The 17,446-nt window shown below is 36.6% G+C and overlaps 1 protein-coding gene across 2 annotated transcripts in view; it reads left to right on the top strand.

The window, feature by feature from the left end:
* Window positions 1-355: 355 nt before the first annotated feature.
* Window positions 356-17,446, top strand: part of bmp1b (bone morphogenetic protein 1b) — an 81,464-nt gene continuing 64,373 nt past the window's right edge. Inside the window, exons 1-4 of one of the 2 annotated variants that reach the window (XM_087269562.1) lie at window positions 356-726; window positions 12,365-12,475; window positions 15,104-15,253; window positions 17,282-17,399. In XM_087269562.1, the coding sequence (XP_087125688.1) occupies window positions 606-726; window positions 12,365-12,475; window positions 15,104-15,253; window positions 17,282-17,399 (500 nt within the window). In that variant the 5' untranslated portion in view covers window positions 356-605. 2 annotated transcript variants of the gene reach the window in all.

Here is a 17,446-nt window from a genome sequence, read left to right as displayed (position 1 = left end):
TTTCTTGTAACTTGCTTTTAACAGAGACAAAAACAGCCGTTCGCCTGCAGAGTTTCAGATTGCCTAAAGAAAATCCCAAAAATAATCCAGAAGCGGAACACATCTCTGATTGGATAAAAAGCGCGGGCCGCTCCCATGATGCTTCTGTTTACATGTGCCTGTCAGAATGGACAGGTGAGTTTCAGGTTAGGACGTGACGTTAGGCTAAATGCTAAATATGTTTGTCAGGTTGTAAAAACATTGATATTCCAACTATAACACGTCCTCCTGATTTTATGTGCACTAAATTAAACACAATGTCAAAAAAGAGGAGTTAATGTTTTTAGACAATGCGTCCTCATGCGCATGCGCATTTGGCGATCTCGCCCGCACCGTTGGGCTCAGGACGCTTCGAGTGCGCTGACCTCCGGTCTGTGATGTTTGTAAGCTCTCTGCTGGCCCGTGGCCCGGTTATGTGAGCGAATCACTGGACTAGAATAAAGACACTGAAGAGAGCAAAGCCTAAACCCGCCTTCCCTGGAGCTCCCATTTTCCCCAGTCTTTCCAAACTCTCGCCGGCTCCAGGTTCACATCCACACCCGCGCCCGCGCTCACTCATTCCCGGCATGAACTCCCCGTGGACCCGCGTGCTGGTGCTCATTTTTTGCCTTTTGACAGTGGATACAATCTATCAAACAGGTCCAGGAGAAAGTGATGAAGTTGACTACAAGGACCCGTGCAAAGCTGGTAATAATAGCTTATTAGTGTTCTCAATGTTTCTAAACTTTATAAACCACGAGGTTTTGTTTTTATATTTATTTATTTGCGAATTATATTGTTTTGCTTTTTGCTAATGCAATATTGGGGTTTCCTTCATAATTACAAGGTATTTTATAATGTTTTTTTCAGTTTATAACTTGCAATTATGATATACAAAGTCAAAATTCAGAAAAGAATTGAGATTTGGAGAATGTTTGCTGACTTTGCGTGCACTTTTGTGAAGAAATGTTAGACTAAATAGTTAGGGAACATAACTTAAAGGGATTGTTCACACAAAAATGCCATTTTGTTCACTATTTATGGACCCTCATGTGATTCTAAACCTTTATGAGTTTATTCTCTGAACACTAAAAGAAGATATTATGAAGAAGATATTATGAAAATCTTTACTAACATATTAGGAAAAACAACTGATAATAAAGTATTTAATTACAGATTTCAACATTCTTCAAAATATCTTCTTTTTTGTATAACAGTTGGAACTCAAACACATTTGTGACAATTTAAGAGTGAGTAAATGATGACAGAATTTTCAGCTTTGAGTGAGAAATTCCTTTATATTGCGAGAGTCCGAATTATGCGATGCAGTTATTTTATTCTGATGATTTTGTTTAATATATTTAGTTTTGTTTCATGTTTGGCAGCGTTCTCTTGTGTGTCTCTGTGCTGCATTGTTTGTGTTGGTTTGTTTTGTTTAGCTGTGTATACCGCATGACAGCATGAGATCTGGGACAAGTGAATGGGATCTTAGTGGTTCAGTTTCTCACCCATCCTGACCCAGAAATCTGCATCCACAGGCAGCGCATTGCCTAATTTGCTGAAAGAAATGCACTTTGCAGATGCTTGTGTTGCTTAAGGCCTGTGAAAAGTTTAAACTAACGTCATCGTATATCTGTCCAGTGGGGAAATCTTTGTAATTGCAGTGGACATTTGGCAACAAATGCTGTCTGGCCTATTATGATTGAATTTTAATATGGATTGCTTTGATTCAACAGACAGACGCGTTAGATATAGGTCTAAAAAGACAGACGCGTTAGATATAGGTCTACACACGATGAAATACAGATGGCGTTTAACAACTACAGAGAGATGAGATCAAGCAGCAGATTCGGGATGGACTGCCTGATGTTCGGCTGCTCTCCGCCAGGCAGGTGTGCACAGAGTAGGCTAGTTGTTCCAACATTACTAGCCACTCGCCATTTTCACTAGCCACAATTTTGTTGTTGAGAAAATCTAGTTTTTTCTTCAAACTGTTCAAAATTTCCTCCAAATATAAAGTAAAAGCCCCAGTTTACATGTAGGAGACACGTTTTTGTTAGTAGTAGAGGTTTGAAACGATAATACTACCAACCATCAGGAAATATACAGTGATTTATCTAGAAATAGGTAATCTTAAACACTAAAAGCTATATAATATTATTAAATATTTTCACTTTTTTATTTGAGGAAATGTAGTAGTAAGTCAGTGGTCAAGCGTATGTGATTTACATGCACTGATTGAGCAAAAAAGAAACCACTCTTTATTTCAATATCATTTGAATTTACATTTAAATGAGTCGCCGTGTTTCTGACAGGGGCTGTGCTGCATTTCAGACAATTATTCATTATGCGCACAGCACGCGGACTCAAACCTTTCAGCAATTCACTTTGGCCAAACCACCATTACGTTGAGGAAGTTCATTTGATGCTACAAAGATACAAAGACAAGAGCTGAAATGAGAAATTGCAAAGAGCGACCGCTGTGTTTTTGCTGCCATTGAAGTGGATGTATAGTGGTAATGACTAGATTAAAAGGCTCGGAATGAAACACGGATTTTGCATTTGTTTTGGAGAAGCTTTCAGAGAGGACATTGTTTTGGGCTGATTAAGAGCAGCGTGTGTGAATGTGTTGTTTCGTCCAAGGCTTTACACTGGCCATGTGTTACATTACAGAGCTTGATGAGTTCCTTTATGAAACAGATTGTATATAATTTGCTGGTTTCTGATGGATATTGGGAATAAATCTTACATGGCAATATTTAATTTGTCTGTGATTCATAGGGCATGGTGATATGACAAACATCTCACAATACAAGTCATCTCATATCCTGATAATGATATACGGGGGCCAATTTAGTGTTGGAGGTTTCATGATTAAATGTGAGCAGCCAATCGTCATCGATTCCACTAGTAAAAGCAGAGTGTGAAGGTGTAATTAGCAGAGTAATAATTTAGTTTTACTTAAAATATTGAAATGCACACAACATTATGGCGAGGCGAGGCAGTGGCGCAATGTTGTGCTGTCGCCTCACAGCAAGAAGGTCGCTGGTTCGAACCTCGGCTCAGTTGGCATTTCTGTTTGGGGTATGCATGTTCTCCCTGCGTTCGCGTGGGTTTCCTCCAGGTGCTCCGGTGTCCCCCACAGTCCAAAGACATGTGGTACAGGTGAATTGGGTAGGCTAAATTGTCCGTAGTGTATGAGTGTGTGTTTGGATGGGTTGCGGCTGGAAGGGCATCCGCTGCGTAAAAAACTTTCTGGATAAGTTGGCGGTTCATTCCGTTGTGGCGACCCCGGATTAATAAAGGGACTAAGCTGACAAGAAAATGAATGAACAACATTATGGGTGACATATCAGAATTCAAAAAGGGACAGATAGTTGATGTGTGCCTCACTGGCGCATCTGTGACCAAGATAGCAAGTGATGTATCTAGAGCCACATTATCCAGGGTAATTTCAACAAACCAGCAAGAAGAAGAACCACATCCAACTAGAGTAACTGTTGATGCATAAGGAAGCTGTCTGAAAGGGTTATCCAGGTGCTAACCCGGATTGTATCCATCTCATTGCCAAACTAAGGGTCCTATCATACACCCAACGCAATAGTGCTAGTTTTAGCATGGAGTTGTGCAAGAGTTGTGCAAGAGTTGTTTTGACGTTTTGCGCCACGCTGTTTAAATAGCAAATGCATTTGTGCTTATGTGAGCCCACAGGCGTTCTGGTACAAATAAAGATGGTGTATTGAGGCACATTGCTGGTGCGTTGCTATTTTGAGGAACTTAAATAGAAGGTTCAAATAGATCAGATCAAAGCTGGTCTATTGTCCAGTAGGACAATAACAAATTCAATTAAAATTTTGGCTTCTAACGATTATAAAAAACCATTAATCGAGATAAACGATTATTGCATCATTTACCGCCCCCTTTCCAGTTGTACACGTGTTGCTCTTAAAAGCGCGAAAGACTGCATGATTCTGTGCGTGTGTGTGGCGTGCACACACAGTCACAACAGGAGCACGCGGTCAGCATTCTGTCTCACTCGCACACTGATCTAAAGTCATCCTAATGTGAGTGTTTTAATGGTCAAATAGGTGTCAACTCGGTGTTTGGTGATTATTCATATTAACCCTCATTTGTGCAATAAACAAATGAGTTGAGAATCAAAAGACACGCAAAATAGAAACCATTAAAGACACAGCGCGCGATAATCCTTGAGCCGCCTGTTTTTATGCTTATTAATCAAACAATAAATGGAGAACATGCCTCTCTGCTCTTGACTGAAGGACTGCTGCAGCTAAAGGGTTTTTCTGACATTGAAGATGCTTAAAGCACAGTTTGTTTCATATTTTTATTCTATTGTATTTATTTCTCTTTTGTTTGCAGGGAGGAAAATATCTGTATATGCAGTTGAAGTCAGAAATATTAGCCCTCCTGAATATTAGCAACTCTTTTCCCCTGATTTCTGTTTAATGGAAAGAAGATTTCTGAACTGATTTGTTTTATCTTTGCTATGATGACAGCACATAATATTTTACTAGATGTTTTCCAAAATACAAGAATTCAGATTCAAAGTGCGATTTAAAGGCTTATTAAGTGTAATTAGGCAAGTCATTGTATAACAGTAGTTTCTTCTGCAGACAATCAAAAAATATATAGCTTTAGGGGGCTAATAATATAGACTTTAAAATGGGTTTCAAAATTTTTTAACCTGATTTTATTCTAGCCAAATAAAAAAAAAAAGCCTTTCACCAGGAGAAAAAAATATTAGAGGAAATACTGTTAAATTCCTTAAACACCATTTGGGAAATATTTATTAAAAAAAAGATTCTCAGAAGTGCTAATAATTTTGACTTTAACAGTAATCGTTTTGAATAATCGTGATTACAATTATGACCAAAATAATCTTGATTATGATTTTTCCCAAAATCGAGCAGCCCTATTGTCCAGTGCAGAGCGGGTTAGTGGTGCGCCTCGCTTACACATTGCTTAATACAGACAGGGTGTACAGCAATACGCAAATATCTTTACATATGAAAAAGAATTAAAATATAAAGGATATATATAGGATATAATAAGGATATATATATATATATATAGGATAAAAAATATAAAGGATTAAATTATTACAAAATGTATTATTTTCTAACCACAAATATAAAAACCATACTTTCATGACTTCTTCATTTCGGGGGCTTTTTCAGTTTATTCATAACAATTTGCTTTTGTATAATGTTATCATTATTATTAGCAGTATTATTTATTATATGCATATTTATATTTGTTTTATTAAAAACTAGCTTAGATTTGTCCACCTGTCAGGTATTAGACCACATGGGGCACAGCATGTGTATTTGGATATAACTCATTTTTTTTGACCACACTTCGTTAGTTGTTAGTTGTTCAATTATTCGTTTACTGTAAATTAGAACTAATAGTTTTGAAATAATTTAAAGGGGGGCTAATAATTCTGACTTCAACTGTATGTTGGCTGACTTGAGCCACAGAGAGGAGTTTACCACAATGACGGAGTTCGATTCCGGTGAAAAACAGTTCCAGAAAAGACAAAAAAAGAAGAAGCCAAAAAATAAAAAAAACAACAACTAAATAACAGGGTGTGAATGTGGTGAAATCTGAAAACGGGGTCAAATTTTTTCAGATTTCACCACATTTTCACCCTGTTATTTACTTGTTTATTTTATTGGGTTAAGGGAAGTGGGTGGTCGCTGGTCAATCAGTGCTTTTGAAAACCCTATCGGTTGGGTTTAGGGAAGGAGGGATCCGTCAGGGGGGGGGATCAGTCAGTCGACAGCGACCTCTGGTGGATTTACGTGAGAACAGCAGGTGCGAATGACACAAGAAAAATTTGAGATCCCAAAAAGTGTACACTGCGGCCTCGGTGGATTCGCTAAAACAAAACAAACTTCAAAGAAACGTAGCTCCTGGGACGGATTTAGCGCTCTCCAGAAATGTATATAGTGGTACATTTTCAGAATGAGCTTGTTGCAACTAGTAAGCTGATGTTAAACGTGAGATAACCGGCTTGTAAAAAGTGTCCATCCATGATGAATTAAAGTCTGAATTCTGAGGTGCACATGATTTTCTTGCTTATTTTTGATTAATTGTTTTTGCGAATGTTACTCCAGGATCTGTTCAAGAGCAGAACAGTTTCTGTTGAAGGCACCTGAGACTCTCTGCTGATGTTTTTCGGCCTGTCATCTCAATAAGGCTTAAGTTTTGATGTCTTTTGTTGCTACACTTTCAAGTTTGGAGCAGAACATCAGTGCGGACTCTGATAATGATACATGGCCATTTATCTGTCACACACAGTTTACACTGGGATTTCAATGCAACCTTAAATTGAGTATCGCTTCACCTCTAAAATTAGTGTGCTTTAACTCGCGCCTTTCTTCTTTTGACGTTTGCAGATCACGATGACAGGAGGGTGTGAATGTGTTTATTTATATGCAAGGTAACAGATTTGACAGACTTGGGGTAAAAGCCTTGAGTGATGCGAAACCACGCTCATTTTTGTTTATTTGGAAAATGCAGTGGGCTTAATAAGGTTTCCTGCCAGGCTGAGAACACTAGGGTAAAATAATAATAAGTGCTCCCTGCTGCTGCGAAGTAAAGAAAACAATGGATTCTGCTTCTAGGTCACATTGCAGACATGATGAATGTTCACAGCCACACAAAGAGATCTGTAATGCCTTTATAGAATATAAAGGGGGAAAGTTAATTAGTAAAACTGAAACACAAGGACACCAAAACAAAGACCCCATGACACCAAAATAAAGTTGAACTAATTTTTAAGGCCACTGGAAAAAAAGGCTAATTAAATGATAAGAATTTTGTAACCTTTTAATTGATTTCAATATTTGTTTAATGTTATTGTAATTTTTAGGTTATATTTGTTTTTTTTTAAATGTTTTGTAGTTGTTTTGTCATTTATTAATTTTGTTTAGATTGAATCCTAGCTTTTTGTCATGTTTTATTTTAATTATTTTGTTTTATTTTTATTTTATTCTTTTAAATATTATTATTAATTAGTAATTGATTATTTTAATGTCAGTCCATACATTTAAACAGCTTTTCCAGGTCTGGGTCACAATAACTCAGGTTTATTTAACTTTTACTCCACTTTATGTTTACACTTTTACTTTACTTCACTTTTAAACTTTTACTTTTACATTACTTTTACACTTTTACTTTTCTTTTACACTTTAACTCTAATTTACTTTTTAACACTGTTACTTTACTTTACTTGATTATTTATTGATTTATTTATCAATTTATTTTGTTTTATTTTTAATCCAAACATTTTACCAGCAACTCCACGGCTGGGTCACAATAACTAGGGTTTTTACTTTATTCTATTTTATTTTATTTTACTTTCATTATTTTATTTTATTTTCAATCCATATATTTCAACAGCAAATTCAGGGCCGGGTCATAATAACTCATGCATATTTAATTTTATATTTAATTTAATTACATTTTATTTTATTTTATTTATTTTGATTTATTCATTTATTTATTTATTTTTGTTTTATTTTATTTTCATTCTATACATTTAAACGGCAAATCACAGCAAATTCAGTGCCGGGTCACAATAACTAATGTTTATATAATTATTTATTTATTTATTATTTTATTTTATTTAATTTATTATTTTATTAATTATTTAATACATTTTTTGTTTATTTATTTGTTTAATTATTTATTTATTTTAATTAATTAATTAATTTTTATTTTATTTTCGATCCATATGTTCCAACAGCAGATCCAGGTCCATGCAGGTCACAATAAAGGTTAATTAAATTTAATTAAATTTAATTTAATTTAATTTAATTTAATTTAATTTAATTTAATTTAATTTAATTTAATTTAATTTAATTTAATTTAATTTGTGTTTTTATTTTATTTTTAAATTTGTATACCCAATATTTCTGCCAATAAGAGATGCATCAAAACAGGAAAGATAGTAACTTCTTAGAGCTTCAGTTCACGAGGCTTATATTGCAAAAAATTATGACACATAATGACTCAAATTGTTGCCTTAACGGAAATGCTGGTTGTTTGTCACTTTCACAAATTGCTTTGCAAATTGGTTGCATTGCACTTTTCGCAAATAAATAATACAAGAAAGCTTTGAACTTTTACTGACAGACGTCTTAATGAATTTAAGATGTCTGTCTCTGTCTTTTTTGTGTGTGTGTGTGTGTGCTTGAATGTCGTCAGACTCTCATCTATCTTTAAAGACTTCTCTGGTTTTCAAGACGGGGTATAAAACCTCTCCCCATTCAATCCCCATCCATATCTTTAATACACAGATAAATATGTTGATTCGAAGATCTAACAAAGGATTAAAAATCTGGTAAACAAGAAAATTAACATCGACGTTGTGGATTTAAAGATTTCCTTGTGAAGGGCAAATAACTAATGGAAAATATAGAGTGATCCTTCATGCAATTATTGCTCTGCAAGGCATTGATAAAGCAGGCTAAAAAGCGTTTAGAAAGGAGAGCACATACCTAAAAAAATCCCTGTGCATTTAGATTGGTAAACCTTTCAAATCCCTCCATTTTAAGGACACCGCACCTGTGCTATATAACTAACTAGATATTAAAGTTTGAAGACACACTTTATGGTGGCTTGAGAAACTCTGGTGGATGTAGTTTGTTTGTTTTAAACCATTTGTAAAAGTTTGAATTGTTAGCATGTTTTTAGTTTGATATTTAACATATATTTCAGTCATGATTTTACTACCCCAAATCAGAAAAAGTTGGGACGGTACAGAAAACACACTTGCATTTCATTGCAGACAATATGAATACAAAATATTTTTATGTTTTATCTGGTCAATTTCACTTTATTTTTAAATAAGACATCTTTTCCCTTCCTTTAATCCTGGGGCCGTATGTATAAAACTACTCAAAAATGCTCTTAAGAGTAGTCTTAAACTTTGACTTAAGTGTCAAAAAAGTAGGACTTTTTTTAAGAGTAGGAGACTTTTATAAAGAATCTAAAAGCAACTTTCAGTAAAGTTTGAGTCTAATTTTTAAGTTCCGACTTAAGTGTTGTAAATCAAGGACTACAATGATTGAAACACAAAATGGCTGCCCTTGACCTGAATCAGCCTATTAGGAGCCTGCAAAGATGAAGTCACAACAGCACGACACCATTCACTGATGAAACAATGCAATGAAATGACTCAATAATTTAAATATCATTAAGGAGTGGTTTTGCATTATGTGAAAATACAAATAAGTACATGCATTTTACACAATCTTGTACAAATTGATTGATTGCATGGACGAATGTGATGCTACTTAAGTCATTAAGCTGATAAAACACATAATTGTAAATTGCACTGTTAGCTGTATATAAAAGAAAGAACAAAATTTAAAAAGAAAAGATTCAAAAAGAAAACCAAACTGGTCCAAGGAGGAAAGCGTTCTTCCAGATGACATCCAGGGGAACTTAATTTTGTTCAAGTAACCCAGTGAGGCGATTCTCTAAAAGAACCCGAGCATCATGTGTTGATCATGGCCATTTTGGCACAAGATTCAGGATCTTGTAATTGGCATCAAACAAAGCTTGAACATTGATGCTGTGAAATCCGTTTTGACATATACCACCTCATTTATACTCTGAGCAATGATGGGAACATGAGTGCCATCAATGGCTCCAACAATTCCAGGGAAGCCCGCAATCCTCATAAAAGCCTCTCGCTTTTGCTGTGTAGTTTGGAGGTCACTTGGAAAGTCAAGGAATCTTCCTAATTATGTTTGGTGTTGTTAGTGCTGTTTATGTCCCTGCTGACTGTGGATTGCGATGGGCCTAAGTCATCTCTGGTGCACTGCTTCATCTTTCCAGACACTAAAAAACGTCATTATTACCTTCATTTCTGCAGTTAAGGCAGTGTTTCGTAGAGTTTGAGAAGTTGTTGCATTTCTGACTAGATTAGTTCCAAAAAGAAAACCTTCGTGATCAAACGTTTTAGCAACTCCCTGCCATCATATAATTGCAACACATTGTTTTTGTTCTTGAAAGATGCATTGAGATACACACTCAACAGGATAGTATATGTATGTAGTGGCGTCCCAAATGGCACACTTATGTTTTTTACTAAGCGGAAATTCAATGTTTTTTACTAAGCGGAGAATTTTGCTTTCACCATCCAAAATAAATAAAGTTATTCAACATGTGTGTCCGATAGCTCCGCCCCTTCCGCTACGCAAGCAAACCTGCGGTCGTTGAGTGCGTGAAGTGTCCATCATTACACACTTCATTTTAGCAGCTGAATGAGTGCATCATCCGGGTAATTAAAGTGCTCTTATTATTTTTAGAGTTTTCAGTGTGAATGCACTACTTACAGTATTTATACTACAAAATGGTGTAGAATAGTGCATAAGTATGCGATTTGGGACGCAGCTCAAGTCTGAACACTTAAGAACCTTTATAAATTGCACTTAATCTTAAGTCTAGAAATGAAAGTAAAGTGAAGTCATTCTTAGAATTTTTACAAATTTATGAGTAAAATATTCTACACTGAAAAGCTTTATACATACGGCCCCTGCGACACATTACAAAAAAAAAAGTTGGGACAGAAGCAGTTTAGAGCTAGTAATCAGTTAAATAGGGTATATGCCGAGCTAGTGCTGTTCCCATGCTGATAAACTTCCGGTGACCTGTTATTGTTAGTTTTTTCCATTTTAAACGATTCCTTTTACAGCATCGATGTTGTAATGTAATTAAAATACATCAGTTAAATAGACTCTGGCATTCATTTATTTGCTTAAGCGTAAAACGAGACAACAAGCCGTTTACTCGCACGCGCCTGTCAGAATCGGCAGGCTAGTGCAGAAGCTCCATTGAATATACTGGGGTAAAACAAATACTCATATTATTAAGACATTACAGGGGAAAATGCAATTTAATGCAGTGCTTCTTGTACAATCTGAGACCCACTTTATATCGGATATCACACTATATAGGATTTTTAAAGAAAACAGACCTTAAAGATGCTGATTTTACATTGGCAAACAGTTCACCGGAAAGGCTCAACCCAGGTTACTGGCAAATTAAAAGTCCTATTAGCATGCTTCGGCATATATCCCATTGGTTAAATAATGATGTGATTTGAAACAGGTGTTGTCAACAGGTGATTGTAATTATGTTTTGGTACAAAAGCAGCATCCAAGAAAGATTTAGTCCTTTAGGAGCAAAGAATGGTAGTCATTTGGATATTTCATCTTCAGTAGTCATTCATTCATTCATTTTCTTGTCGGCTTAGTCCCTTTAATAATCCGGGGTCGCCACAGCGGAATGAACCGCCAACTTATCCAGCAAGTTTTTACGCAGCGGATGCCCTTCCAGCCGCAACCCATTTCTGGGAATCATCCCCACACACACTCACTCATACACTACGGACAATTTAGCCTACCCAATTCACCTGTACCGCATGTCTTTGGACTGTGGGGGAAACCGGAGCACCCGGAGGAAACCCACGCGAAGGCAGGGAGAACATGCAAACTCCACACAGAAACGCCAACTGTGCCGAGATTCGAACCAGTGACCCAGCGACTTTCTTGCTGTGAGGCTACAGCACTACCTACTGCGCCACTGCCTCGCCTATACTTAAATAAAAAATCCTTAATCAAAAAGAGGTTTAACCACTTAATGAGATAACAGGGATTAAAAATAAAATCCCTGGTGTCTCCGCGCTCTCTCTCCTTCCCAAAATATAAACCAAAAACACAACCACTGAGAATAAACAAGAAAATATGACTTATTTACAGAAATAAGGAGCAAAAATAACAATGGGAGGGATTCAGCCAAAATAAATGACAATAAACCAAGCTAACTAAATTAGAATAAACTTCCCTAGAAAGTAGATAATAAAATAAAATACAGAAATCTTACCTCCCTACTAACAAACACAGCAGAAAACGAAAATAACAAATAGAAGGCACCAAACCTCCCTACCATGCTCCAAGGATTAGCAAATCTAGTTTATTTTTCAGGAAGTTTTGCTGGTGTGAGACTAGTTTTTCAGCATCTCCCTTCAATCTAAACCACCTGAATATAAAGTAGTCCATTAAAACCCGAGTTAAGAGCATAGAAAACTGTATGTCTGACCTTCTGAAGTCTCTAACATGCACTTTGGCTATCGTGACTTTAACCTTGTGACCTCACATTGTGTTTCTGGGCACTTGTGTTTTGTTAACTGGTGTTTTAAACTGTCCTACATGCTTCTCATTATGTCAGGTTTCCCCTTGTCAGTGGTGCTCTTTGACCTTGAGAAGTTCAGCTGCTGATTTATGTTTGTTGACTCTCCTTGTGTTAGTTGCTTTTTTAGGGGACATCGCCTTGGATGAGGAGGACCTGCGCTTTCTTAAAGCCCACTATATGCACGCTACAGAAAATGAGTCTTCAGGAAGCTCTAAACCTGACTCGGGTGAGTGTGGTTGCAAAAGATCACTGCTGATGTTCAATAATAAATGTTGTCAAATTATCGATAAATGTTGATACTAATATAATTAAAATGATACAATCTTGCTTTTGGTTATTGATATACTGGCTCTCTTATTTCACCAGCAGGGATAGAAACCATATTAAGGTTTTCTCCGGGTGCTCTGGTTTCCCCCGGGTGCTCTGGTTTTCCCCACAATCTAAACACATGCACTTTAAGGCTGATTTATACTTCTGCGTCAAACGCCGGCATATGCTACGGCGCTGACGCATAGCCCTTCGCCGTGGCCGTCGCGTCACTGACGTTCACCTCTCAAAAAATGTAACTACACGTCGCAACGACGCGTAGCGCAAGCTCTGTGATTGGTCGGCTTGGTAGCGCTGACGAGTCTGGCCGGGACCGAGAGTCGCGCGAATGACGCGAGCCAATGGAGCGATTTGTTTACAAGTGTGGAGTCCCGTGAAGGAGCTCCTGATGAAAAGTTTGTTTTGTGTTTACCTCATAGTTAAAGTTGTTGCACGTCCGCCGGTTCCTGCCTCTAAATGAGCGAGTTTGAGCCACTTGTACATCCAGGAAGTGTTCAGGAAAAGCAAAACAGCAGCGAAAAAACTCGACACAGAGGAGCATAACCACCTCACTGCCAACTAGCGTTTCAGAAGTGTTAATGCAGACCAACAGAGACAGCGCGCAGAAGTATAAATGCACAGCTACGCGCGTTGCATGCGCCGATGGGTTACGCCGGTCACTTGACGCAGAAGTATAAACCAGGCTTTAGGTGAATTGATTAAACTAAATTGGCTGTAGTGTATGGGTGTGTGTGAATGAGTGTGTATGGGTTTCCCAGTACTGGGTTGCAGCTGGAAGGGCATCCACTGCATAAAACATATGCTGGAATAGTTGGTGGTTCATTCCGCTGTGTCAACTTCATTCATTAATTCATTAATTTATTAGTCCCTTTATTCATCAGGGATTGCCACAGCGGAATGAAGTGCCAACTATTCCAGCATATGTTTTACACAGCCAGTTACTAATTAACTAGTAAGTCAATTCAATTCAAGTTTATTTGTATAGTGATTTTCCCAATAATTATTGAATAACATAACATTTAAATAGTTTAGTTATTCTTATTTCCCCTATTTATTTCATTTGTAAACTTTTAATGTTGTGTAAGTTGTTCCCCCATGATGTTAAAAATGATATTGAATATTGTTGTTTTTCAAGGTATCGTATTGAAGTTGGAAAATCCAGTATAGTGATAACACTAGGATACACCGACTTCATTATATGATTATATGAAGTAGTGATCAGATTGCAGAAGGTGTAATTGTAATTAAAAAGAGCATTTGCCATTAGAATATATCACTTTTTTTTAAAAACCTTTATTGGGTAATAAACCATACATGATAACTTGACGTATATGATACAGTATATTGACAGTGATTTATTTACACTGTAAAACCTAAAAAAGTTGACTCAACTTAAAATTGTGAGAAATTGCAAATAAACTCAAAAAAGCCATGCAGCAATATAGATTACATTTTAAATTGTCAATTTTTTAGAGTGCATTTTGTTTATTTCATATTGTTATACAATTTATTTATCATTCATCTAATATTATATACAGTTGGGAAAAAAAGTATTGGACTTGTCACCAATTTTTTTAGAAAACATTTCTAAAGTTGCCGTTGACTTGAAATTTTCACTGGATGTTGGTAACAAGCAAATAAATCCATATACTGTATGCAAAGAAAACATTGTAAATTAGTTTACAAATGAAGCTATGTGTAATAAAATAAAATGATGCAGGGAAAAAGTATTGAACACGTGAAGAAAGTGAGGTGTTGAAGGGCATGGAAAGCCCAGACAGCAGCTGAAATCTCTCAGTAGTTCTTCAGCAACCTTCTGCCCTTCCTCATTGTAAATTAATACTTGTACAGGAGTTGCTCCTGTCCAACATCAACCTTAGCAGGAGGATGATGAAGATGAAACCAGGGTGGACATTTCAGCTAGACAATGAGCCAAAACACAGCCAAGGAAACTCTCAAATGCTTTCAAGAGAAAGGAATTCAAGTTGTAGAATCACCTGACTCAGATTTGACAGATGAGACCCAAAGACCATTATCCTTGTGTCAATCCATTGTTATTACACACAACATTTTTTCTGAATTTTTTATTTATTTATTTATTTTATTTTATTGTTATGTTTGTATTGTTTGGGTATTTATTAGGCACCGAAAATCTATTAATTTCCAAAAATACTTTAAAAGGGATAATTCACCCCCATAAAGTGAAAATTCCCTCAATAATTACTCTTCCTCATGTGCTCTTAAACCTATTTGAGTTTTTTTTTTTTTTTTTTTTTTTTGCTTCTGTTGGACACAAAAGAATATATTTTGAAGAATGCTGGTTGCTGGGACCCATCAAGTTTTATATTGAGGTAAAAAAAGTCAGCATTCTTCAAAATATCTTCTGTTGTGTTTAACAGTGGAAAGAAACTCAAATAAAGTAAATGATGACATAATTTTAATTTTTAGGGTTAAACTATCCCTTTAATCTGTTTAATTGCTTTCATTTTGAGTGAATGTATTGGCTAAAGCCTTGTCTTTGCCCTAGTAAACAGATCCTCAGCTAATAGAAATGCAAAGGACGAGCCAGTGTTGGCAAATCAAAGCATCTTACGCAGAAGAAGAGCAGCCACCGCTAGACCTGAGAGAGTTTGGCCCAATGGCATAATACCCTACATTATTAGTGGCAACTTTACTGGTAAGTTTTGTTTTTTTTCTATTATTTGTTTAATATAATATTTATGAAAGTTTGTGTATAATATTTATTATCTTTAAACTATTGCAATTTAAAGTGCTTCATTATGCTTGTTCTTATGTTACCTTTCATGCAGTTTGTAATGTAGATGTTTGTCAATGCAAAAGTTGAGCAGTGTTTCAAAGATCAAAGTGCAAATTAGAGCTGTTCAATATATTGCAAAATTATTGTTATCATGATAATAGTATATGCAATATATGTATCGCAAACATGTGATAAATTAGATTTATTTTATGCATTGGCTGTTATGTCAATTTGAACAATCAGATGACCTTATTATCTTTAGCTCCACCTCCACAGTAGTTGCTGTTCTGCTATTGTTTTATCTGCATTGTTTATGCAGACATACCTGTCTAAAAGTAATACTACAACAAACATGGTGACATCCTTCAGACCGTGGTTTTGAACAGCATATTTCCCTCCAGCATGCAAAAGCAACCCTGATACTGATTTAGGACTTAGAAAAGTTTTGATTCTGTATTTTTAGCCAGAAGTGCTTTCTAAGAGAATAGAGTCAGAATTACGAAACAAACAGGGCCATCTGACCAATCAGAGAAGAGTAGGGCCATTTTACCAATCAAAACCAACTGGATCAACTGACCAATCAGAGAAGAGTAGGGCCATTAGAACAAACAAAACCAACTGGATCATTTGACCAATAAGAGCAAAGTAGGGCCATTATACCAATCAAAATGAAACTGGACCATCTAACCAATCAGAGAAGATTTGGGCCATTAGACCAATCAAAACAAACTGGGTCATTGACCAATCAGAGAAGAGTAGGGCCATTAGAACAAACAAAACCAACTGGATCATTTGACCAATCAGAGCAAAGTAGGGCCATTATACTAATCAAAATGAACCTGAACCATCTAACCAATCAGAGAAGATTTGGGCCATTAGACCAATCAAAACCAACTGGGTAACTGACCAATCAGTGCAAAGTGGGGCCATTAGGCCAGTCAAAAAACAACAACAACTGGACCATCTAACCAATCAGAGAAGAGTAGAGCCATTATATATATATCAAAACCATGTGGTCAATCTGATATGTCAGATCAAAGTAGGGTCATTAGAGCTGGTCATCAAAGCCAACTGTTCCCTCCTACCAATCAGAGCTAAGTAGGGCTATTATACCAATCAAAACCAACTGGGTCATGTAATCAGAGCAAAATAGGCTAATCTAGCAAATCATCCCAGACTGGGTCATATTACCAATCAGAGCAGAGTAGTGGCATTTGACCAATCAAAACCAAATGGGTCATGTGACCAATCAAAACAGAGTAGTGCCATTTGACCAATCAAAGCCAAATGGGTCATGTGACCAATCAGAGCAGAGTAGTGGCATTTGACCAATCAAACAAACTTGGCCATTTGACCAATCCGAGAAAAGTAGGGTTATTAGACCAATGAAAACTAACTGGGTCATGTTACCAATCAGAAAGAGGATGGTAATCTGACTAATCAAACAGACTGGGCCATCTGACCAGTGAGAGCAATGTAGAGCCATTAGACCAATCAAAACCAAATGAGCCATGTGACCAATCAGAGCAATGTAATGCCATCTAGCAAGTGGGGTCATGTGACCAATCAAAGCAGAGTAGAGCCATTTGACCAATCAAAAAAATTTAGGCCATCTGACCAGTCAAATAAGGGTCATTAGGCTAATCAAAACCAAATGGGTCATGTGACCAATCAGAATAGTGCGAGCAGGATGCTGGATTTTAAATTAAAATAAACCAAAATGTGATTTTGACCTTGGATTAGGAAAGTTTAAACTGCGTAATGGGGCACTCTAGTGTTATTTTCCAGCTACGCTCAATCTAACACTAATCCTAAATCAGTTCAGAGCTCAGTGGCTTCCTTAAAATCATATTACCTTTGGGATGTTTCATTAGTAAGCTGGCTTTCTGGCTCAGTGTTATCCAGACGCCCTCAGCTTTTTTACTGATTAAAACCAAACTGTTGCAGGCAGCCAGCGAGCCATTTTCAAGCAAGCCATGCGTCACTGGGAGAAACACACTTGCGTGACCTTTGTGGAGAGAAGTGTGGAGGAGAGCTACATCGTCTTTACCCTCCGCCCATGTGGGTACGTTCACCATCTCCATATTGATCGCTCCGGTCTCTGATGCACAG

This window comes from Danio rerio, chromosome 10 (genome assembly GCF_052040795.2).
Source record: "Danio rerio strain M-AB ecotype USA chromosome 10, GRCz13ab, whole genome shotgun sequence".
Lineage (NCBI taxonomy): Eukaryota > Metazoa > Chordata > Actinopteri > Cypriniformes > Danionidae > Danio > Danio rerio.
This window is presented reverse-complemented; position numbering and strand designations above follow the sequence as displayed.